General features: G+C 38.5%; 1 protein-coding gene across 2 annotated transcripts; it reads left to right on the top strand.

The window, feature by feature from the left end:
• Positions 1 to 5,619: 5,619 nt before the first annotated feature.
• Positions 5,620 to 23,477, top strand: FCMR (Fc mu receptor). Of its 2 annotated transcripts, XM_074309009.1 has the most exons (8): positions 5,620 to 5,808; positions 8,603 to 8,932; positions 10,045 to 10,146; positions 10,922 to 11,141; positions 12,525 to 12,652; positions 14,327 to 14,512; positions 16,429 to 16,484; positions 23,094 to 23,477. In XM_074309009.1, the coding sequence occupies exons 1-8, from the start codon at positions 5,772 to 5,774 to the stop codon at positions 23,277 to 23,279; spliced, it is 1,245 nt and encodes a 414-aa protein (XP_074165110.1). In that variant the 5' UTR covers positions 5,620 to 5,771; the 3' UTR covers positions 23,280 to 23,477. The 2 variants fall into 2 exon arrangements, with proteins under 2 accessions (XP_074165110.1, XP_074165111.1); XM_074309010.1 differs by lacking the exon at positions 8,603 to 8,932 and having other exon boundaries at positions 5,621 to 5,808.
• The last annotated feature ends 322 nt before the right edge of the window (positions 23,478 to 23,799 follow it).

Raw genomic sequence — 23,799 nt, 5'->3', positions numbered from 1 at the left:
ATTTTGGCTCTGCCACTTATGACTTGGGTCATGTCTCCTTTCCTCATTTGTAGAATGAAGGGACTGGTCTAGAAGACTATTCTGGTACCTTCTTTCTCTCTGTATAGATTCATAAGGCTATAGCTTTAAGTCAGCAAAGACTTAGAAGTTAACTAGACTATTTTAATTGATCATAGCATCTTAAGGCTTAGAGTTAGAAGCTGGACTTGGGACCTCAGAGGCCATTTAGTTCAAACCCTTACTTTTACAGATGTGGAAACTGAGGCTCAGGCAGGCTAAATGTCTTACATTGATAAAGTCAAAGTCACATAGCTTACAAAATGGCAGAGCTAGGATCCAAACTCAGGTCTTCTGACTTCAAATGTAGGGACACAAGGTCTGACTCTGATCAAAATAGTTAACATCCCCTCATTTGAATTGCCTTGAATTGCCAAACCCTACTTCTCCAAGGCAGAGTCAAGGTAACTGGAGCACTGGTCACTCCTAGGAAGGGGTTAAGAATGTTTAAAAATTGAACTCCCATCCTCACTTTTACTCAGACTAAAGCTCCGGCTAGTCAGAGGAAAACAATTTCAGAAAGTAGGGTCTGAGAGGGTTGCTTCCTCTTCTGAGGTGAGGGGCAATGAGGCAGGGGAGACTAGGCTTAGGCAGGCATTTCCTTTGCACCTGCTCTGGCTCCTCCTCCTACACTAGAAAATCATTGAGCCTCTACTACAGATGTTTGAATTTATTTATGCTACGGAGGTGAGCAGGAGGGAACAGCTAGCAAACACCCAGCAGCAGCCCGGTCATGGAGAAAGCCTAAGTACTGTACCCAACTCTACCCTGTTCTCTGAAGAGCTAGTCTCCTTCTGGCCCAGGAAGATTTGATAAGGAGTCACTGGGCACCAACACTTCCTTGCAAAGACAGGACTATGGAAAGTTTCTCTGTGTGATATTGAACAAATCTTCATTACTCCCTGGACTTCCATTTTCCCTTCTATGAAGAGATCTAGACTTAGATTACGATTAAAGTCCTTTCTGGGGTAGCTAGGGGGTGCCACAGTGCACAGAGTACCAGGCCCAGAGTCAAGAAGACTCAACTTCATGAGTTCAAATCTGACTTTAGATACTTACTAGCTGCGTGACCTTGGGCAAACCACTTAACCCTATTTGCCTCATATGTAAAATGAGCTAGAGAACCATTCCAATATCTTTACCAATAAGACACCCCCAAAACACACAATGAGTCACAAGAGTTAGCCATGACTGAAAAACAACAACCCAAAAGTCTAGATTTAACATTTTCTGGGCTTAAGAATCATTCATCCTTTCACCAAATAATGATTCCTGCATTTTCACAGAATTTCTGCATAAGAGCATGGATACTATGACAATAGACAGGATTTTAATCTAGGATTTAGCATTGGGTTCCAATCCTGCCTCTGACACTTCCTATCTGTATAACCAGAGCATATTTCCTCATTTGTAAATGACAATGCTAATACACTGTTTTTCTCTCTATCAGCTAGCTAATCACCTGGTAATTATTAAGATGTTCCAGAAGCAGCTAGATGGCATAGAGGATAGAGCACCAGCCTTGAAGTCAGGAGGACCTGAGTTCAAATCTAGCCTCAGAAATTTAACACTTCCTGGCTGTATGACCCTGGGCAAGTCACTTAATCTCATCCCCTCAGGGAAAAAAAAAAAAAAAAAAAAAGATGTGCCAGGCACTGCAACTAAGCACTAGGGAGTTGGTGGCCCAGTGCCACGAGACTCTTCAAATCCAGTCTCAGACACTTACTGTATGACCTCAGATTGATCACTTAACCCTGTTTGCCTGAGTTTCTTCAGGTGTAAAATGGGAATAACCTTTCAGGATTGTTATGAAAATCAAATGAGATAATTTAAAAAAAAAAAAAAGCATTTAGCTCAGTGCTTAGCCTATAAAATGGGGATAATAGAGGTAGTGCCATACAAGTGCTTTATTCCCTTCTCTTTCTTGGGGATATAAAAAAAGACAAAAACATAATCCTTGTCTTCTAGTAGCTCAAAGTTTAATTGGAAAAACAAGATGAAAACAATTATGTGTAAACAAGATAAGTACAGGATAATTGGAGATAAGTTTGTGGGAGGGTATTACAATTAAGAAGACTGGGAAAAGCTTCTTGCAAAAAAGTGGGGGTTTTAACTGAGATTTGAAGGACACCAGTGGCTTGAACTAGAAAATCAAGAAGAGGAAGAAAAGCCTTTTCTCAAAGTTGTTGTGAAGAAAGTACTTTTAAAATTAAAAGGCTCTATAAATATAAGCTATTATTATCCTCACAGCAAGCCTGTGTCAGCTCTGGGTAGCTATTATTACCCTGATTTTAAGCTTGAGCAAATTGGGCCCCAAGGAGGCTAACTGATTGAACTTGAAGTCACCCCAGGAGATCAGTGTGGAGCCATGGTTAAAACTGTGGAAGTCTTAGAAAGCTCCAAATGAAAATATGAAGAAATATATATTTTCTAAAATGCTTTCCAGATTTTGCCACTTTAATAAGGTGAAGAATGAGAAAATGGATGAATGTAGGTTATCCAGCTTAGAACAAGAAATGTCTCCTATCTAGTTAAGATCATTGACTTTCCTATCCCTTAAAGGAATGAGATTTCCAGAGGCATGTGCTGGAGCCACCTCTTGTTGTTTTAGAAAGCTAGTTGTTATATATATATATATATATATATATATATATATATATATATATATATATATATATTTATTGTTTACCATATATTGGATTAACTGCCATCTAGGGGAAGGGAATAGAGGGAAAGTGGGGGGAAATGGAACACAAGGTTTTTCAAGGGTCAGTGTTGAAAAATTATCCTTGCATATGTTTTGAAAATAAAAAAAATCTTCAATTTAAAAAAAGAAAGCTAGTTGTTAAAAATATTGTGGCCATTTGCACCCTAGAAATGGACAAAGCTCCAAATCAAGATTTGATTTATTCTTTTGTCAATTGTCTACACTTAAAAAAGAAATGGGAAAAATATCAAAGATTGAACTTAAAAATATATCTTGCACACATTTTGGGGGGGGGCAGGGCATGGAGAGTCAGTTGTTAAATATTTATATTAAATTCAAGCAACCTCCCCTTTCTCCATTCTGAAGGAATTTGGGTATTGATTCGTGGGAGGAGATGTTTTCAATTTTTCTGGGAGAGCCCTTAAGAAAAGTGGTCAAACAATGAAGTAATTTTCTGAGATTAATTTACTATCATCCTGGTAGGTAGAATAGAGTGTTAACCTCAAACTGCATTTTATCATACTGTGGCCTTTGATTTTTTCAATGTTCCTATGAAATCTTATCATCTTGGATTAGAGAAAAATGTCTGAAGGAATGGGGTAGAACTCCGTCAGGTTGGATATTTCTCTCTAAGCTGGAATAATTTAGATTTCAAATAAATAAATTAAATAGAAGTCAATCAGTAAATATTAATAAATAGAAATTATTTCTGGCAGTGCAGAGTATAATGTCAATATTTTTCTTTGACAGGTTTCAAGTCTCTTTACTCCCATTCCATATATTGCCATCTCTTCCTACTCTCCCACCTCTCCACTGTTTATTAATCACTTATCCTTGCTTTCCCTGTGGCACATTCTCTGCTTTGAAACATCTTTTTAAATTGCTTCCAACCCAAAAGAGACTGTGACCATCTGACTGGTGCCAACAGCCATGCCCTGAGATAGAGAAGATCAATGCTAAATAGCAGCTATTACTCCTTGCCAGATGTGTGGGTAAGTTGTGAGGAAGAATCTCATTCTCCTTTATTTCTCTTAAATTTTAACATTATTGATCACTCTCTTCTTAATAATCCCTTCTTTCTAGGGATTTTTAGAAACCACTCTTTCCTTTTTTCCATTCAACTATCCTATTGCTCCTTATGTCTCCTTTGTTGAATCCTCCTCAAGATCATGCCCTCTAACCATCAGATGGTGTCTGATATCCTCTTCTCCCTCTACATTATTTCACTTACCCATCTCACCAGTTCCCATGAATTTAAATCATGATTTCCTCTGCTAATGATTCTCAAATCCATGTCTCCTATCTCAATCTTCATCTTGCCCTTCATTCAGTCTCTCATTTCCAGTTGCCTTTCAAACATCTTGAACTAGATGTCCAGTAAGTATTGTAAACTCAGCATCCAATATGGAACTTACTATTTTCCCCTCTAATCCTCCTCTACTCCTACCTTCTCTATTACTGTCAAGAATACCATTATCCTCCCAGTCTCCCAGAATTCCAATCTTGAGGTCATGCTAGATTCCTGTCTCTTTTACCACCAGTCCCCTGTTTTCAAGCTATTGCCAAGGCCTGTTGATTTAATCTTCAAAACATCTCTTGAATATGTTCCCTTCACTCCTCTGACACTGATTATCACCTCATATTTATAGTATTGTAACAACCTTCTGGTGGGTCTGCCAGCCTCAGTTTCTCCCCACTCCATTCCGCCTCCATTCCGCCTCCATTCTGACACTAAAGTGATTTTCCTAAAGGGTGGGCCCAATCTTTGTCACCATCCCTTGCTCAATAAACTCTACTGACTACTTATCACCCCTCAGGATAGAATACTTAGATACAAAACACTCTGTTTGGCCTTCAAAGTCCTTCATAATCTATCCCCCTCCTACCTTTTAGTCTTCTTAAATTTTCTTCCTTGACAGGTACTCTTTGACCCAGTATTACTGGCCTCCTGGTCATTCCACAACCAAGATACTACATCTTTCTGCTACAGAAATTTTCTCTGGTTCTCCACTATATCTGAATACTCTCCCTCCTCAGCTCTGTATACTGATTTCCCTGGCTTCCTTCAAGTCCCAACTAAAATCTCATCTTTTATTTTTTTACTCCTTAATTCTAAAGGCTTCTTTATTATTTCCTGTTTCTATTGTATATAACTGCTATATGTGTGTATGTGTGTGCATACATACACACACATACATATGTTTTTTTTTTTGCATGCTTTATCTCCCATTAGATTATAAACTCCATGACAGCAGGAACAATCTTGTTTCTTTTTCTATTGCTAGCTGCTTAGCACTTTAAGTGCCTAGCACTTGATAAATGTTGATTGATTGATTGTAAATTGAGATTTCTCTCAATCATTTCTCTCAAAAAGCTCACATCTAATGAGGGACAACATCACATAAAAAATAGAAGGGCCAAGTAGCAAATGATACCTTACCAAGAGAAGAGGGGCTCAAAGAATCAGAGTGGAGTGGGGCTCTGGGATAACTCTAGCAGAGCTAAGGGTTACGAAAGTCAGATCCAGCTGGATGTAGGTAGCCTGCCCCTAGCAGGAAGTGGACATTGAAGCAATGAGTGTAGGCTGAGAGACTGAAGATATGCCTAGAATAGAAGCCAAGTGTGAAGCAGAAGCCCACTGGCTTGCCAAGTCCCTAAATATCTGTAAAGCACATGATGTTCCTCAAGGTAAAGATGCTAAAGACTAATAAAGAAACATTACTAGTGACTACCCTTTGTAATGAGCTGACCCTGTACTTCTAAGTCCTGTGTTCATCCTCAACCCCATTCAAATGTATGATTTCCTATGTGATCAGCTGACATTTTCCTTTCAGCATGGGTGAGTGTGTAAACAAGGTTGTCTACTGTTTCCTGATTTCTGACGTGCTCTTCATCAAGACCAGAAATATCAGTCTTAGAGAGTGAAAGCTTCCTGAGTAGGCTGTGTATCTGCTCTCCCTCTCCAGCCAGACAGGGCTGGGATGGGATTTTTTCCTGCAAGGAAGTCATGGACATCTTCTTCTGGATACTTTTCTTCTTACCAAGTAAGTGCTTCAGGAAAGGACCAGATTTTGGCTTCTTCCAGGGGTTGAGGCACAGCACCTCTTCTGCTTCCCTTTAAGATAACTTGGGAGGCAGCAAAATGTTGTAGATAATATTAGGAAGACCTGGACTCAAACTAACTCAAGACATTTTCTCATTGTGTGAATCTGGGCAATCCATTTAACCTCCGTCTGCCTTAGTTTCCTCATTAATGAAAGAATGGAATTGGACTTGACCACTAAAGCCTCTTGTAATCCTAAATCTATGCCTCTGAGATACTTTTTCTCACTCTGGCCAGAATTTAGTCTTCCTAAATGAAATACTATGGACTAAAAACTTAGGAATTTACCCCAACTTGGTTTATTGCTATTCTGAAAGTTTTCAGAACCTAAAAGAATTAAATGGTGGAATTCTAGGTGGCAAAATAGGTAGATGAGGAAAAAGAAGATATTGGGGGTAGAGATTTGGCGATAGGAGTCTTCTGCTTTCCCTCGAAATAGAACACATGATTTCTCAGGTTCCTTCCAGCTGTAAACTCTTGATCTTGTGCTCCTATCTCATATAGTATTCTATTTCACATGGAGAAAACCAGAGTAAATTGGAAACCAGGAGGACCATTTGACTTTGGCCTCAAGGTTAAAGGGGGCTTCTAATTTTATATTTACAAGCATTTATTCTCTCTCCCTTCCATTGTCCCAAACCAAAATAAACCTTTTTGAAAACTCAAAACAAAACAAAACATATAGACTCAAGAAATAAATAATCCAGCAAAACTAATTCCAATATTGGCCATGCACAAAACCACATTTTCTTCTGGATTTTAAGTTGCTTTCTTTTGGGGAAAGGGCTAGGTGGTATGTTTTATCTTTAGTCCTATGGACTAATGATTTATCATCATAATCATTTAAGTTCTAAAGCTTTTTAGATATTTTTCTTTTTTTTACTTCTCTCCATAATAAATCATAGAGATCTTTCCAGTTTCTTATGAATGGTATAATTTATCATTTCTTATGACATAATATTATTGCATTATATTCATAAACTGTAATTTGTTTATCTAATCTTCAATGGTTCAACATCCCCTTAGTTTTTAATTTGGGGCTACCAAATAGAGAGTTGCTATAAAAAAATGACCCATTAGCTGAATGCTCCCTTTCTCCTTATATTACATCATTCATATCCTTTCTTCCACTATCTCCTCCTTCATTCCTCACATGAAGAATTGGCCCATTTCTTTGTCAAGGCTTTCTTCATGCCCAAGTGAGCCCATCGTATGCCATCTTCTCCAACAAAATATCCCCTCTGTCATACCTATTCTCTCATTTTTTTCTTCAATCTGCCTACAAACATGCTTATATTTCACCCTTCTTCAAAAAACCCTCACTTAATCAGTCCATCCCCGATAATAAGGAATCCTCTGTTTCTCTTTCCTTTTGTTGCTAACCTCATTCAGAAAGCCATCTTCAACAGGTAACTTCACTTCCTTTCCTTTCATTGTCTTCTTAAACATCTACAGTCTGGCTTCCATCTTCATCGTTCAATTGAAAATGCTCTCTCCAGAGTTACTAATAAACTCCTAAAGGTCAAATTGAGTGCTTCACACACAATAAGTGCTTATTAAATAGTTAACTGACAAATCTAAGGACTTTTCTCAATGCTCATTCATTACCTCTCTGCAGCTTTTAAGAATGTTGATTGCCCTTATCTCCACAATAATCTTTCCGCTCTAAGTTTTTGTACCACCATTCTCTCCTGATTTGCTTCTTACATATCTGGCTACTTCTTTAGTCTGCTTTGCTGTATTTTCATCCATGGTCACATCAGCTAACCTTAGGTGGTCCCGAGGGCTCTCTCCTGGGCCCTTATTTTCTTGTTTTCATACTATTTCATTTGGTGATTTTATCAGCACTTATGAATTTTATTAGCATCTCTATGGTGATTATTCTCCAATCTATCCAGCATTAATCTCTTGGCTGATCTCTAGTCCCACACCTCCAAATGCCTACTTGACATCTTGAACTAAATGTTATATAGGTGCAACATGTCCAAAACTGAATTTGATGTTTTCCTCCCAAACTCTTCCCCCTTGCAAATTTCCCTATTATTACTGAAGGTACCTCCACTCTTTCAGTTGCCTAAGTTCACAACATAAGTGTTATCCCCAACTTCTCATTGCCCCTTATCCCCTATACTGAATCTGTTGGTTTTACCTTTGTAACATCTCTCACATATGTCTTCTCTCCTCTGGTCCTATAATCATCCTGCTGTAGGTACTTAAAGGCTCTACTATTATAATAATCTGGTGGTTGTTCTCTCTGCCAAAAGTCTTTCTCCACTGTAGGCCATCTTCCATTTGGCTATCAAAATGATTATACTATAAGATGCTCTATCTCTCAACTCCAGTCTTCTTCACTAGCCATTCCTTATACCTGGATCCTTTCCATCCTCATCACTACCTCCTCTTACTGTTAAATTTTATTAGCATTATACAGAAATGTTACTAATATTGTATGTATTCATTTTATATCATGTTACTTTATTGATTATTAATAATCTTAGTTCATTTTAGTTAAGCTCTCTCTCTAGAGGTCATCTTGCATTCATCAGCATATCATTTTCAAACATGGACTTTAATTACTATGTTTAATTAATATTTATTCCACAACACTATGTTGCTTCTTTGGAATGTATTACAGAAGGAGGACTATATCAAGATTAATATCTGGATCCCTAAAGGGTAGGCTGAGCCTGTGATGAAACTACTACTTCCTTTATATTAATTTCCTTTCCCTGCAGTCTCAAAGGCTTGGAAGCCCCTTGAAGAAATAAAGTTGTTTGGAGAACTGGGAGGATCCATTGACATCAGGTGTCCATTGAAGGACACACAACAGAGGCATTATCTCTGTCGAGAGAAAAATAGATGGTGCACCACAGTAGTATCAAGTTCACTATTTGTGGCAAAGGACTATGAGGACAGAGTCTCACTGAAGATGTTCCCAGAGGATAAGGTATTCGTGGTAGAGCTAAGGAAGCTGAAAGAAGAGGACAATGGAACTTATGCCTGTGGAACAGGCACCCGAACAGATAGGGGGAAGACTCAGAAAGTAATTCTCACAGTTAATATTGGTAGGTGTCTTGGTTGTTTGGAAACCCCCATCTCCCAAGAAAGGGGATGGTATCTCCTTTCCCACTTGGAAATGTGAGGGCAACCAAATACTTGGATGAGATTTCCCATTTTTCCAGACTAATTCTTCTGATCATCAATACTCTAAGCTAAAGCCAGAAGCAAATGGGGACAGTTGGGATACACAGATATCTCCTCAGTTACCAGTTTCATTTTCCTCTAGTCTGAGATTTTCTTCTCAAGATGCTTATAAAGAACAAAGTATATGTCCTTTACTGCTTTTGCTTTCTTTCTTGGGGAAAGACAGGTAAGTAGGGAGCTGACCAAAGATTAATGAAGAGAATGAGGTTGAGAAGGTTAGGGAAGGAAAAAAGAGAAAGTAAAAAGAAGAACAAGAAAAGGAATTCAGAGGAGGAAGAGATATAAAAGAGGACTTAATATGGGGAGAGGGAGGAGGGAGATGAAAAGATAAGGAAAGGGAGGAAGTTAAGGAAAGAGAAGGAAGAGAAGAAAAGGGAGAGGGGAAAGATGAAGAAGAAGAAATATAGGAGGAGGAGGGAATCCAGAAAATACTATAATCCACAGTTAATGAACCTTTAAAAAGAATAATTGATGGTATGGGAGTGCAGGGGAGAAGAGAAGAAGGAAACAACAAGAAGTGTAAGATGAGGAGAGCCACAAACAAGGATAATAAGATCACAAATATGACTCATTACTTTAGTGTTATACCAATTATAGATTTCATTTGTGTCCTTTACCTCTTTTTCTATCACTTCATTCTTCTGCTGTTTTTCTCACTTTTATTAAGAAGAGTTGATGAATAGAGGGAACTTCCCCCAAATAAACAATCCTCCCTATTTCCTACACCACATTGTAAGAGATCTCTTTCTGGGAAGCCTCTTTCTTTGTTCAGTTCCTTTTCTTCTGATCCTATCTCTCCTCCTTACTTTAGTTTCAGCAGGTTTCACTCTACCTTACAGAGTATTCCATAAATTCTTTTTTCCCATCTTTTCCCCTATATCCCATCTGCTCTTCTCTTGCCTCAGCCAAAATATTCAGACCTTTTTCCTAGACTCCCCAGTGCTAACGATTTCCTCTTTCTATCGCACCACAGAATACAATCCATACTGGGATGATCCTGACTACTTTGAAGCCCTTCCACCTCCCTGGTTGTGGACCCCCATTGAAACTCCTTCCTCTTTGACCACCACTCAAGGTCAGGTTTGTTAATCCAAGAGGGAAAGGAGGAAGGAAGGAGAAGAATGAGATTGGATGGAGATAAGGGAAGGAGGATCTAAGGAAAGAGGAAAGCAAAGAAAGAAGAGGGGAAAGAGACAAGAGGAAGGGAATAGGGATGGAGATGGGAGTGAAGGAGAAAGGGAGGGAAGCGGAAGAAAGGAAAAGTAGAAGCTAAGAATAAAGAAAGTTGGAAAACAGAGGGGAAGAAGGAAAGGAGAAGAAATTAAGATGAGGAGAGGAGAAAGAGACAAAATAAAAGAGAAAGAAAAGGAGGAAGTAGGAAAAAGTTTTAGAAAGGTAAGGCTTGCACTGTTCCATCCTGATGATCTTGTAGGGACCAGGATAAAAGATGTGTCTAATTCTCAAAAGAGCTTGTAAGAGAGAGTTGAGTCACTGATAGACCTTTCCTTAATGGAAAGTTAGCTATCTCTCTTTACCCTCCTATTCAGAGTCCACACTCGATACAGTCTGAACCTCAATCTCTGATTACTGGGACTAGATATCAACACCAGGGAGTAATGTGATGGGTAAATTAGGAGCACCATTCAGAAAATGGTGTTTCTTTCATTGAATGGTTGAGCAGAAGAGAACCAGGGCAGACACCTCCAATCTGAAACATTCTTCCTGTCTCCTACAGGGTTCATTTATGTGTGTTGGTCACGCTGGCTCTACAGAGATCTCTATTGAGCCACTTGTACTCTTGCATGCAATTGCCATTCCACCAATTCATTGTCATTTCTTTTACCTCCCAGCAACAAGCACTTCAGCACCAAGGACCCAACCTAGGCAAACCCAACCACCCTTGGGCCCTTCTCCCACCAGCTCTGTACTGACTCATAGAACTACCTTAGTAGCAACAACACCCTCCCTGACCTCCTCATCCTCCGGGACCTCAAAGACTCTTCACCTCAGCAGACTGCCCAGGCTTTTAACTGTCAGTAATTTTCATCACATCAGACTACGGGGTGAAAGGTAAGCCCTAGCAGTGCCTCTGAAAATAGAATTGGGGACCTATGTGATTGGGGTCACATCATGGAAAGATCCCTTTCATCCAGGATCCAGTGCTAAAGCCCCTTCTCCCATGTCTGCCCTGTAAGAACTGCCTCCAGAAGGCTACTGTTGATTGGGGGGAAGGGGAATGATGACTACATGACAATAATGAGCCTTTATATGATAATTTACATTTATTATCTCATTTGATATCACTTCATCATTAGCAAGGGTTAGTAGTTCGTTTTTAAAAAAAGTGTTTCTAAGAGACTGAGAGAAAAACAAGTTTCTTTGGGTGAGAAGGGAGAAAATAAGCATTTATTAAGCACTTACCATTTACATGTGACAGGCACAATGCTAAGCACTTTACAAATATTTTATCCTTAAAACAGCCTTGGGAGATATTAACCATTATTATAGTATCCATGAGGCAGAGAAGTAAAGTATCTTGCCCAGGATCTTACAATTAATAAGTGCCTTTGGCCACATTTGAACTCTGGTCTTCCTGAGTCCAGATAAAATGTTCTTTGCTAGGTTGGAGAGTCAAAAACAGCAAAATGATAAAAAATAGAAGAGAACTTAGAAATCTTTCCAAAAGGGCTCTACAAATAAGAGAAAAGTATGGCATGAGTCCCCGGAGAGATAAAACTTTAACCCAAGCAGCCTATGATCAACCAATCAGAAGATGGGTAGAGGGGAAGATGGGTCAAATCCTATCCTCTCCAGGTGAACAAATCATGGGTTCTCTTTCCAATACAATCAAGATAATCCTCACTCATTATAATCTAACTTTCCCCTCTACTCTATCCCTGCCCTCTGCTCCATGAATTCCCAATCTTCTCTCTTCTGAATCAGCCACTCAGCGAAGTTACCCCAACTCCAACCTGAACACCAACCACAAGAGTAATGCAGATGCTATGAGAAAATCTTTCCCCCATCAGCATAGTCACCAAGAAAAAAAATCACAAAAGCTTAGAGACCAGTAATCAAGAGCAAATGCCTTATTATACAAAAAATAAGAACTTAGCAGAATTTGGGTTGAAACCCAGGCTATCTGATTCTAAGTACATCAGGTCAAGAATATGAGCTGCCTGGAATTGATTTTTAAAAATGCTTCAATAAGGAACATTGGGCAAAAAAAGGCAATCTGTGAGGGTATACAATGTCACAGAAGATTTATGACTATTGGCATGCTGACAAATTAGGATTGTTGTGAGGATTGTGGGTTTGAGGATGGAGACACAAATTCTATTCTGCAAACACTCTTAACAACTATCCTTAGGTCTTGATGGTAACCAATATTCCTTGTTCAAACCCTCCTGCTTTTCAGTACTCCTTATCTCCAACTCTCTCTATTTCCTCTAGTGCTTCCTACTTTGGATCATCCTTGAAGAAAGATGGAGGATTTCACAACTTGATTCTTGTCACTCTGGGCATTTTCTTGATGATGTTTCTAGGCATGATGTTGGGAAGATTATTGCAGAAAAAGAGAGGTAAGGACTGGGGTCTGATTCCTGAGGAAAGCAGAATTGTAGGGCCTAAAGACACATTTAGAATACTTGTTCTTAGATTTGTGTATCATGGACAATTTTAGAAATCAGATGAAGCTTCCAGACACCTTCTCAGAATAATGTTTATATTCTACATTCATAATTTAAGGAAATGTTAAATTCTTTTTTTCCCTTCTGCCAAGTCAAGGAGCCATTGATGGGACTGGATTATGTTTAGAGACTATATAAGGCTAAATTCTAAGAATCTAAAGACAAAAATGGACTAGTCCTTGTTCTCAAGGATCTCATCTACCAAAGGTTGAAGCAACTTCTACATATATGGGGTATACACAAAATCCAAAGTAAGCAAACACAGTAATTTTGGGAAGAACAATAGCAGTCGGATGGGATAAGAAGTGAGTGATACTTGAGCTTAATTTTGGAGGAAACTTGGATGAAAGGGGTAAAGGGAGGTAAAGATTGGGGAACTGAACAGGAAAAGAAGAAGAAGGAAGAAAGAGAAACTTCTGAATTTCCCTTATTTTTCATATCCATTACCATACTAGAATTGCTTCTCAGAACAACATTTTTAAATGCATAAAATACATAGAATACTAAGGGGATAAATATTAAAATAAAATTATCAGAATCTTTTTTAAAAGAAGGTCACAAATCCCAAGTTTAGATAGTCCAACACTGAGTTTTTACTCAATGATATTCTGGCTAGGTAAGATCTAACAGAGTTTGTGTTCTGCTGTCCTATCCTTTGAGGCCCCTGGTCCATCTCCAGAACATGATGAAGCATCGGAAGAGGATTTAAGTGATAAAGGTGACCATGGTGTATACTATTATATGACAAGTCTCTTGGAGGAATATAAAACAAAATGACATAGGTGAAGTCTGGGGAGATTAATGGAGGATTTGGTCTTTGAATTAGTTATTAATTCAGGACCTTTGACTTTTTATCTGTCATGGATCCCTTCACACTGGTGATATCTATAGATCCTGTTTCAGAGAAATGTTTTTAGATACATAAAAATATCTAAGATCACAAAAGAAATCCAAATTCAAAACCAGCTTGAAATTTATCCATGCATCACCATGGATTCCAGGTTAAAAACCTCTGCCCTGAAGCATGGGAGAGAGTTTAATATGTTGCAGCTAATCACCCATCCACAGATAACTGTCCCTATCTTGCAACAGCTCTGATTATATGGCTAGAACAAGGACCAAAGGAGTGTGGAGAATCTGAGATTGGCTTTATTTCTAATTATCATGGTTTCTTTGGAGTCCTTAGAACACTATGGGGAAAGGGCTTGACATTATCAACTTTTAAACAGTTACCTACATGAACAAGACCTAGCATCCATTTATTTACCTGGGATGAGATCAATTGATTAAGATCTTTCTTAGGATCTGGAGGTTCTTCTTAGGCATGTCTGAAGACTTCTAAAGCTATTTATCTCTTTTCTTCTTTCTCCTCTGGTAACTGAACTCAAATCTTGATTCTGATTCTTGATAACTTTTTGATCATGGACAAATCATTTACCCTGCCCTGGATCTCAGTTTCCTTCTTTGTAAAATGAGGGGATTGGGCTAGATGTCCAATTTAGTGCAAGGGACTAACATCCCTTCAAGTTCTAGATCTCTGATCATGTGATCTTTCTTTCTGACAAGCTCTTTCCAAGAGGATCAACAGACTAGCTATAAGGATGAGTGCTTTGGAGGCCTCTCAGGGAACTCATTCCCAACTGCACCACTCCAGCCAAAGCCGCCTCCATCGGCCTGTCTCTAATAGACTCCGTTCTCAACACAACATCTACAGTTCTTGCCCACGACAAGTTCAAAGACCCACCCAGAATGGTGAGAAGGGGCACGAAGACAATTTTAATGTGCAGGGAAAATGGAGAGAAATTTGTTCAGGAAGGGAGAGGAGAGATTCTGGAACAGCAGACATTACAGACATGATGAGGATGCTATTGTGGGGCGGAGAGAGAGACGAACAGGGCTGGACAAGTGATGAACTCACCTGGATATCTTTAAGGAAAGCATGGAGGAAATGCTGGTAGCTTCCCATGTATTTTATCTTTTTCTTCCACTTAACTTTAGATTAATAAACACTAAATAAGAGGCAGAGATAGACAGGAAGTAGCTCCATATTCAAAGTAGAACAGAAAAAGAGAATTATATGTGAAATTATAATAATAATATAATAAGTTTAATGTTACATAATTGAATAAAATAATAATAACAGATTGATATATGATAGTATTGATATAATACCTTAAGTTTTGCTATATACAAATCCTCTCAACAACCCTGTATTTTAAAAAAGTTGATTCAAAGACCTTTTTGTATTTCTTTTCTTCCTATCACTACACTGTCACACTCTGTTCTCTCACCCCTAATCCCTTCCCTCCAATAAAATGATAACTTCATATTTTAATTAAGTTTCCTCACTAGGTGCTAAGAAACAGTGTGTTATAATGGATAGAGAGGCAGCATCTGAACCAGGAAGAGTTGGGTTCTGGTCCTCTGACACCTAGAAGTGTGACCTTGGACAAATCAACCCTCAGTACACAGGGAAACTCTTTAAGACTATAAATTACAAGGAAAGTACTACTCTGTGATAGTATAATATGTTCCCTCCTCCAGGAATCCTGAGAGAGGCATGAAATTGCAGGTCTAGTATCCCTCTCTGAATAGGAGATAGGATGAAATGTTACTATACTGGAGAAAAATGACTGCCAGTCCTTTGACCTTTGGTGTCCTGGGATGAAATCTGCCTCAATCTGCCCTAATTAACATTCTTAGAGCAGCATCCTGACATAACACAGAGCAGGAGAAAATGAAAAGGAGTGTCAGTCTTGGGGGGTCATCTTCAATCTCAAGGCTGATTAAGCCTACATTCCTTCTCCCCCAGACTCCACTGAGTGTTGGTTCTATTTGGCTATCAGTTCACAAAATATAGAAAATGAGATTAATATAAGGTGCTGCACAAATTGAAATGTTATCAGTATGATCATCATCATTATTAATGATTTGTGTCTACCGTATGCAAAGACTTGTGCTAAGTGCTAGAGAAACAGACAAAAATGAAACAATTTCTGCTATCAGAGAGCTTATCAGCGATTTTATATATATAATATATGGGGAATATATTTATGTTTTGAGATAATATGTATATATGCAAATTATATACATATATGGAGAATATATAGGGATATTTGATATATGTGTGTATATGTAGATTATACATATGGATGTATGTGAAGGTTTTCAATATATATACACACATATATGTGAAGATTATATATATATATGTGTACAAAGATTATATATATATGCAGTTTACATATATGGAGATTATATGTATGTGTAATTTTTATAGAAAAAGCTTGTGTGGGTGTGCATGTATATGTAATTCATATATATGGAGATTTTACAAATGTGTATGTAGATTACATATGTATGTGGAAATTTTATACATATATACATATATGTGTGAAGATTTTATGTGTGTGTGTCAATGGAGGGGGAGAGAGAAGAGGGAGGAAGAGAAGGAGAGAAAGAGAAGGAGAGGGAGAGGAAGAGGTTGAAGGATAGGGAGAGAGAGAGAGATATTATATATCCCAAGGACTCTCTGCTGTCCTTAACTCCATCCCCCTGAAATTCTTTCCATACACAGTGTTGGGAGGTGGGACTATGGAGGAGCAGGAGGGGTCAGGATAGAGAAAGTAGTTGAGACATCTCCTCATTTCCATCCTGTTTTCTTACAGGTGAGCAAACATCTGCCAGCAGCCCCAGCATTACAGAGCCTTTGGCCCCTCCCCAGGTGAGAACTCTCCCTCCTCTGTTAATGCTCCAAACCTACAGAGCCATCATATCCCTTATCACATCCAGTCTTCACCACTTTGTTGGGGAGGTAGTTTTTGTCCCTCTTTTACATATAAGGAAAATGAGAGCTTAGATTTTTCTTAGACTAGCAAATGACAGAGATGCTAATATTTGTAAAGTGTTTAGCACAGTGCCTGACACATAGTAGGTGCTTTATAAATGCTAGCTATTGTTAAACATAAAATTTTAAAATATTATTGGCCATCTAGTCTACACTATATTGGAAAGAATTTTACCCTAAAATCTCTAGGAAGTAAGAGGTTATCCAGACTCTCCTTGAAGGTCTCTACCATGGGGGCATCTCCCACCTCCTGAGGTAGACAATTCCAACTGTTCAGGGAGGACTAGCACCTCTGGTATGAGGGCTTGCATACATCTTTTCAGAGCTATCCATCCACCCTTGGTGTCCATCTGGCACCCAACTCTCACCTGTAGTTCCAAGAAGCTGTGTGTGTGCAGCAACCACATCCCATTAAAACTATCTTGGTCGCTGGGCTAAACCAGATTGAGGGTAATTGATAGGCCTCCCAAATCCATTTGCTGAGTTAGGGAGACTTCCTCTGGCAGAAATGGCAGATGAGAACAATTTGTTCCAATAGCCATGAAAGTGGCAGAAGCAACCACTGTGAAAATCGATCAGACATCAAAGATACCGAGCTTATCTACTACATCTTGGGCCATTGCCAGGTTCTTGAGTTTTATCCTGCTACTGGACTTTGATGACTTTGGAAGCGAGAATGATGATGATGACTGTGCAACTCTGCCTCACTTAAATTTAATTCACAAGCAAGCCATCATTCTGTAATATCATTGGTCTTCTTCAAAAATGAAGGATGAACAACAACAGTGCTAATTAATTGTTAAGGAGTTGTTGGGGTTTTTCCCCATGGTGTCAAGGCTATATTTGTCTATCCAAAATTTCTATCCGTTCTTTTTGGTCCTTTCCTCTGGGAGCAAACAAGAATAATCAAAGGGACATCCAGTCATAATATATACATAGATGGACTGGTAGCCAGGCAAAAATGAAGATGAGTAACAACTTTTGGGATATCTAGAAGTCATCTAGACAGCTCTCAGACCAAGACTTCCATATCAAGACTGCTTGAACCTCTTTCTTCTCCCCCAGACCTCTGTCTGCCTTGCAACCAATAACAAGCAATTCTAAAATGAAACAAATGTAAGGTGCTGTTCAAACCTTAAAGAATCACTTAGACTCCTGAATTCAGCAAGCATGCTAGATTCAGGGTCTTTGCCAGGATACCAACCTGTCCTGACTCATAGAAGGTTGTCACTGGAAGCCTCAGGCGCAGGAGTCATAGATTATCAGAGCTAGAAGGGAACACTCACGTGTTCCAGATGAGAAAAATGAGGGCCAGGGAAGTAGTTTGTCCAAGATGACATTAGATCAATGGAAGAGATTGTATTTAAACTTGGTTCTCTTGATGCCTATCTAGATGAGTGCACTTTCTGCCCAACTAAGGCTTTAAGTATTATTTCCTTTAGTTAGCATAGCAATCCTAGAAAGTAAATGTATTATTATCCTCATTTATGGAAAGGAAACTAAGGTGATCTAGAGGTAAAAAGACTTGCCTAGATTCAAAGTCTTAGGTCAGAATTGAGCTCATTTTTTTTTCCTGACTCTATTCACTATATCATCTAGCTTCCTTTTTCTTTTGTCATTTGTCTAATCAGAGATGGGTGTCCTTATTTTCTATAACACATCATTAATTCAAAGAGGAAAAAGCAAGTAAAAAGCAAATTAATTTATTTTATTTTAAGAAATAGAAAAAATCTTTTGATTAGATTTTAAAATTAATAGGAGAGGTATATTTAATTTGACCATATTCAATAGCCTGAGCAGCTAGGTGGCATAATGAATAGAGCATCAGCCCTGGAATCAGGAGCACTTGAGTTCAAATCCAGCTTCGCACATTTACTAGCTGTATAATCCTGGACAAGTCACTTAACCCTGTTCACCTCAGTTTCCTCAAATGTAAAATGAGCTGGAGAAGGAAATGGCAAACCATTCCAGTATCTTGGCCAATAATAGGAATCAAACATGACCAAAACAACTGAAAAATAACATTCAAATAGATTAGCGATTTTATAACAGGGAGGTTATTATGCCTATAGAAATATTAAGGCAGTAGAATGCAGGCAAACGACTTAGCTTCAAATCCCACTTTCAAAGGGTTCTTATACTTTTTCCACTCATGACACTTTTTTTACCCAAGAAAATTTTACATGACTTTGAGTATATAGGTATATAAAATAAATATACAAATAAAACATTTGCTAATAATAAATAGTAATTTCATGACCCCCATATTCAGTTACAAACCCCATAAGTTACAAACCACAATTTAAGAAGCTGGGGGCTAGATGATGTCAAGTTAAAAGCAGAATCTGACCCCACCATCTACCAGGGCTGGAGGTTGCTCATCAGTACCATAAAATATTCATGCTGGATTAATAAAAAGTCTGAAATGAGTGTTTTCCCCTCCTCCCTGGGTCTCAGATGGATGATCTTCCAGAGTGATCCTGACTTGAAGGGGTGGTCAAGTTTGCCCTCACTTTGAGTTCATGTATAGGGCGACTCTAGGAAAAATGTTTAAGTGGAATTTTATCTTTAAGCCTTTCCCCTATCTCTTTCTTCTACCATTCTTTATCTCTATTCCTACTCCTATTTTATCCCAACACCACTGCTCTTTGGGCTGCCTAGAGAATGTCATATTGAGGCCCTTTATAATCCAATGAGTCATTAAAACATATTCTCCCTTAATATTATAATCTCAGAAAGTCATAATTTAACTGATTTATTGAAGTGTGGGGCTAGGTAGATCACCCACTGCTACTGGAGTCAGGAAGATCTGAGTTCAAATGTGGTTTCAGACACTAGATACATGACCCTAAGTCATTTAACCTTGTTCCACTCAGTTTCCTCATCTATAAAATGAGTTAGAGAAGGAAATGGAAAACCATTCAGAAATATAGGTCACAAAATAGGGTCACAACGAATATGACACAACTGAACAACAATAAATTAAAGGGTGAATGATAATCTAAAGTTTTTATGGGATTGGGGGGGAATTTGCATTTTCAAAGAGGATGTCTCTTAACACAAAACCTGGGTCACAGGCCAGTGAAGGAGATCATTTTTGAGCAAGGGAATTCCCAGGGATGGCCCTTCTAATCACTCACCTACTGGACGCTTATTTCTTGCACTTAAACATAAGGCAGACCCTACTGGGAGTTGTCTAGGAACTGAAACATGAACAGAAAGAGTTTGGTTTTTATTTGCATACCTCTGCAGACCTCCTTAGTATGATGATTGGATTTAAAGCTGGGCTCTATCATTTATTACCAGTCTCTGTACCTCAGTTTCCTCCTCTGTAAAATAAAGAAATTGTACTAGATCAGTGGTTTTCAAACTTCTGTTCTCAGTATCATTATACTATTAAAAATTATTGAGGATCTATCCAAAGAGTTTTTATTTTTATGGGCTATATTTATAGATATTTATCATATTATAAATATAGACTAATTTTGAATTCATAGACCCATCTGAAAAGGTTTCAGAGACTTCCAGGATTCTCTGAACCAGGATTCTCTTTGAGAACCACTGGACTAGCTGACCTCAAAGTTCTCCTCCACCATTAAACCTATATTTCCATCATGTCTTAGACTTATAGAATCTTAGAGCTGGAAAGGTTTTGGTGGACCAACTCCTAATTTTACAGAGGAAGAAAATAAGGCCAGGAAGAAGTGCCCAAAATCATATAGAAATGTGATGGCAGGACAAAATCTGAACTTGTGTCTTCTGTGTCCTAGCTCAATGCTCTCACCTCTATAGAAATTCTGAATTCCCTGGTTTTGGGGGCCTCTGAGTTACTTTCCAAACTTCCAAGACGAATGGACTCACTCCTAGCCTCCTGTGGTCTTAGATTAGTGTGTGCTTCTCAACCAAGAAATCAAATCACCTGAGGATGAATCAGGACTTGGTTCCCTCCTTTTTTTTCTTTTTCTCACACTGTCTGCTTGCAACTAACAAAGAGATTCCCTTGAAAATCAGGAACAAATTCGATTTGAAAAATGGAGAAATCATCTGATTTTCATTATGGCCCATGTGCTTCTTTTCTTTACTTTTCTTTTTGCAAGGCAACTGGGATAAAGTGACTTGGCCAAGATCACACAGAGAGTATTTGGTGTCTGAGATCGGATTTGAATTCTGAGAGGCAGAGACATGTTCCAAATCAAAGTGAAGGTTGGCAATATTATCTCTGAGGCAAGCACTGCTCAAATTAAGTAACATCCAACTGAGGTTGCAGCCACTAGCATAATTTTCCTTCAGATCCACCGTAATTCATGATGTGAAAATAACACAGGAAATCATTAAGACAAATTCAGTTGAGTTAGAATTGCATCATTGGAAGAGATTTCAGAGATCATTTAGTCCAAAACAGGAGGTCTGAGGGCCTCTTTTTTTCTATTTCATTAGAAGGTCTCTTCTTGAGGTCAATCCATCATGGGAGAAAGAAAGTAGTATTGGGATTGTTATACATCCTTGCTAGGGATCAGAGGTACTGCTTAAGAAGAAAGAAGAGTGTGCTGGGGAAAAAAAAAATGGGATGAGGTTACTTTTACAGAACAAAAGGAAGAAGATGAACAATCTGCAGTCCAGTGTGCCCACATGCTCAACATCTTTTATATCAATCCTCAGTCATCTTTTGAATTTTTGAATTTCCAACTCTTGCTCTGTGGAAGGATTGCGGTTTTTATGCTAATTTTTGATGCATCTAGGTGGCAAAATGGATAAAATGCTGGGCCTGGAAACCTGAGTTCAAATACAGCCTTAGATACTTAATAACTATGTGATCTTAAACAAATTACCTAACTTCTCTTAGCTGCAATTTCTTCAACTAAAAATGAGGATAATAACAATACTCAACACTGACAGATAATAACATCAAGCCAGTGTTACTGTAAGGCTCCAATGAGATGAGATTTGTAAAATACTTAACATACTCCCTGGCACATAGTTGATGCTATTTAAAAGTTAGATTGTTAATTTTATTCCTTTGGGCAAAATCTTGATCACTCCTGTCTAGTTACACTTCTGGTCCAAATATATATTTTATGCATTTGCATAACGTATAATGGAATGGCTTAAAGGGAAACACATATGATGCAAAGACACTATCTGTTGGTTATGGCTTTCCAAACACATCATCATCATCATCATCATCATCATCATTTTTACTTTTGTATTTGCTTCCCAGTGCCTGATACATGCTTGTCTTTAGATTGACTAGTAGCAGAACATGTCTTGCCCATGGTTGAAATGTTCAGGACACTTTACCCATAAAGAACTCACACTGATGCTCATCCTTTGGGAATTGACATTCCAAATATCTTCTACACAATCCAATCCAATCAACATTTATGAAGTACTTACTGGGCAACTAGCTGGCAAAGTGGATAAGACACTGAATTTGGAATCAGGAAGATTTTTCTTCCTGTGTTCAAATCCAGCCTCAGACACTTACTGGACAAGTCACATAAACATTCTTGCCTGAGTTCCTCATCTGTAAAATGATTTGGAAAATAAAATGGCAAACTATTCTAGTATCTTGGCCAAGAAAATTCCAAATGCATATCCTAAAAGTCAGGCACAACTGAAAAATAACTAACAACAATAAAAAGCATCTAGTATGTACCAAGAGTCTACTATGTACCAAGCAAATGTACAATTTTTTTCTCCCAGGAAGTGAAGGCTGTTTTCTCTGAAGTCCCTTTAAGCTTTTGTTTAGCCTTTTCCAGGAATGAATGCCTCAATAGCTCATTTCCTAATGTACTACAGCATATAATAGGAAAGGTGGGGCCTGACTCAACCCAACTTCCTAATTACTCTCCAAAAAGGTAGATATTTGAATCATGTGTCATGTAATATAGCCCTAGAGGGATAATTCTTTCTTGGCTTTAGTCTTTATATTGCTAGAGACTCTAGCAATCTAACACCTGGTAATTTTAGAAACTCACTTCCTTTTAAGGCAATCCTCTCCCTAACTAAGTCTATATGTTTCCTGGATTCCCAAGTGGGATAATATTCCATGAAATGGGCTTTGGAATCCCCCGGATATCACTAAGCAGAAAAGCCAATGAAGGCTCCATATTTTCTGGAATTAACCAAACTACCAAACAAATATTTATTAAACTCTTACTATGTGCTGTGGTAAGTACTGGAAACATTGCCCATCTCATCCTTCCAAAATAATAAAGCAACAAGTTCCTTCCCTTAAGGAGTTTGTATTCTAAAAGGGGAGAGAGAATATACATAAATTGGTTTGTACAAGATTAATAGAGAATAAAAGCAAATAAGCTCTAGGGATGAAGGTACTTGTGGGATGGGGGAAATTGTTCCTGCAGGAGATGTATTAAAATGATGAAAAATTCATGATTCATAGGCTACATGCTCTATTGGTCTCTAGGGAAACTGAGCCTCTCTCATCCCATTCAGTACATATGATAATTCTTTGATTGTTCTCAGGTATCTAATATGGCGCAGCTCCAAGCTCCGGTCCCTGTGCTCAATGAATACAAGAGCACCTATCACCTGTGTCTTGCTGAAGCAGAAGAATCTGATTCACATGACTACATCAATGTTTCCTGTTTGACTCAGCTGCCCAACTGCCCTCCAGGTCTAAGTTTCTATGCCAACCAGGCTTGCCGCTGAGCTATTCAGAACTGACTCTGCTTTACTCCTGGCACATAGCGCATGCCCAGCCCAGCTCAGCTGTTTCCCCAGGTGCTCTGTCTTCCCTGAACACAGCCCATTCACACCCCATTCATACCCTGATTCTTCTCCTATTCATCTGTGAAAAACACTTTGCTTCCATGGAGGTTGGCAGTTAATAAACATTTATTAATGCTATTACATAGTGCCAGGAATTGTGCTAAATGATGGAGACATAAATGTGAAAAAAGAAAGCCAGTCCCCAATCTTAAAATTTAAAAGGGGAAAACAACACATAAAAGGAGGCTGAAAGGAAGTGGGAGTCCAGGGAAGGAAAAGGAAGGGGATGGGGATGGGGATAATGAAGAAAGCCAGAATAGAGTACCCTATGGGAAATGAAGAGATGAAGAAATTCCCTGGAGACCCTCCTTAAATTGAGGTTTGGGAAGGCATCCTTCTCTCCGTTCAGAAAGGTACTAGGGGTAGAAGTACAGATAAGGAAGTCCAATTACGGACTTTT

Source organism: Sminthopsis crassicaudata, chromosome 4 (assembly GCF_048593235.1).
Source record: "Sminthopsis crassicaudata isolate SCR6 chromosome 4, ASM4859323v1, whole genome shotgun sequence".
Classification (NCBI taxonomy): Eukaryota; Metazoa; Chordata; class Mammalia; order Dasyuromorphia; family Dasyuridae; genus Sminthopsis; species Sminthopsis crassicaudata.
The sequence above is the reverse complement of the archived record's forward strand: the minus strand, read 5'-3'. Positions and strand labels throughout refer to the sequence as shown.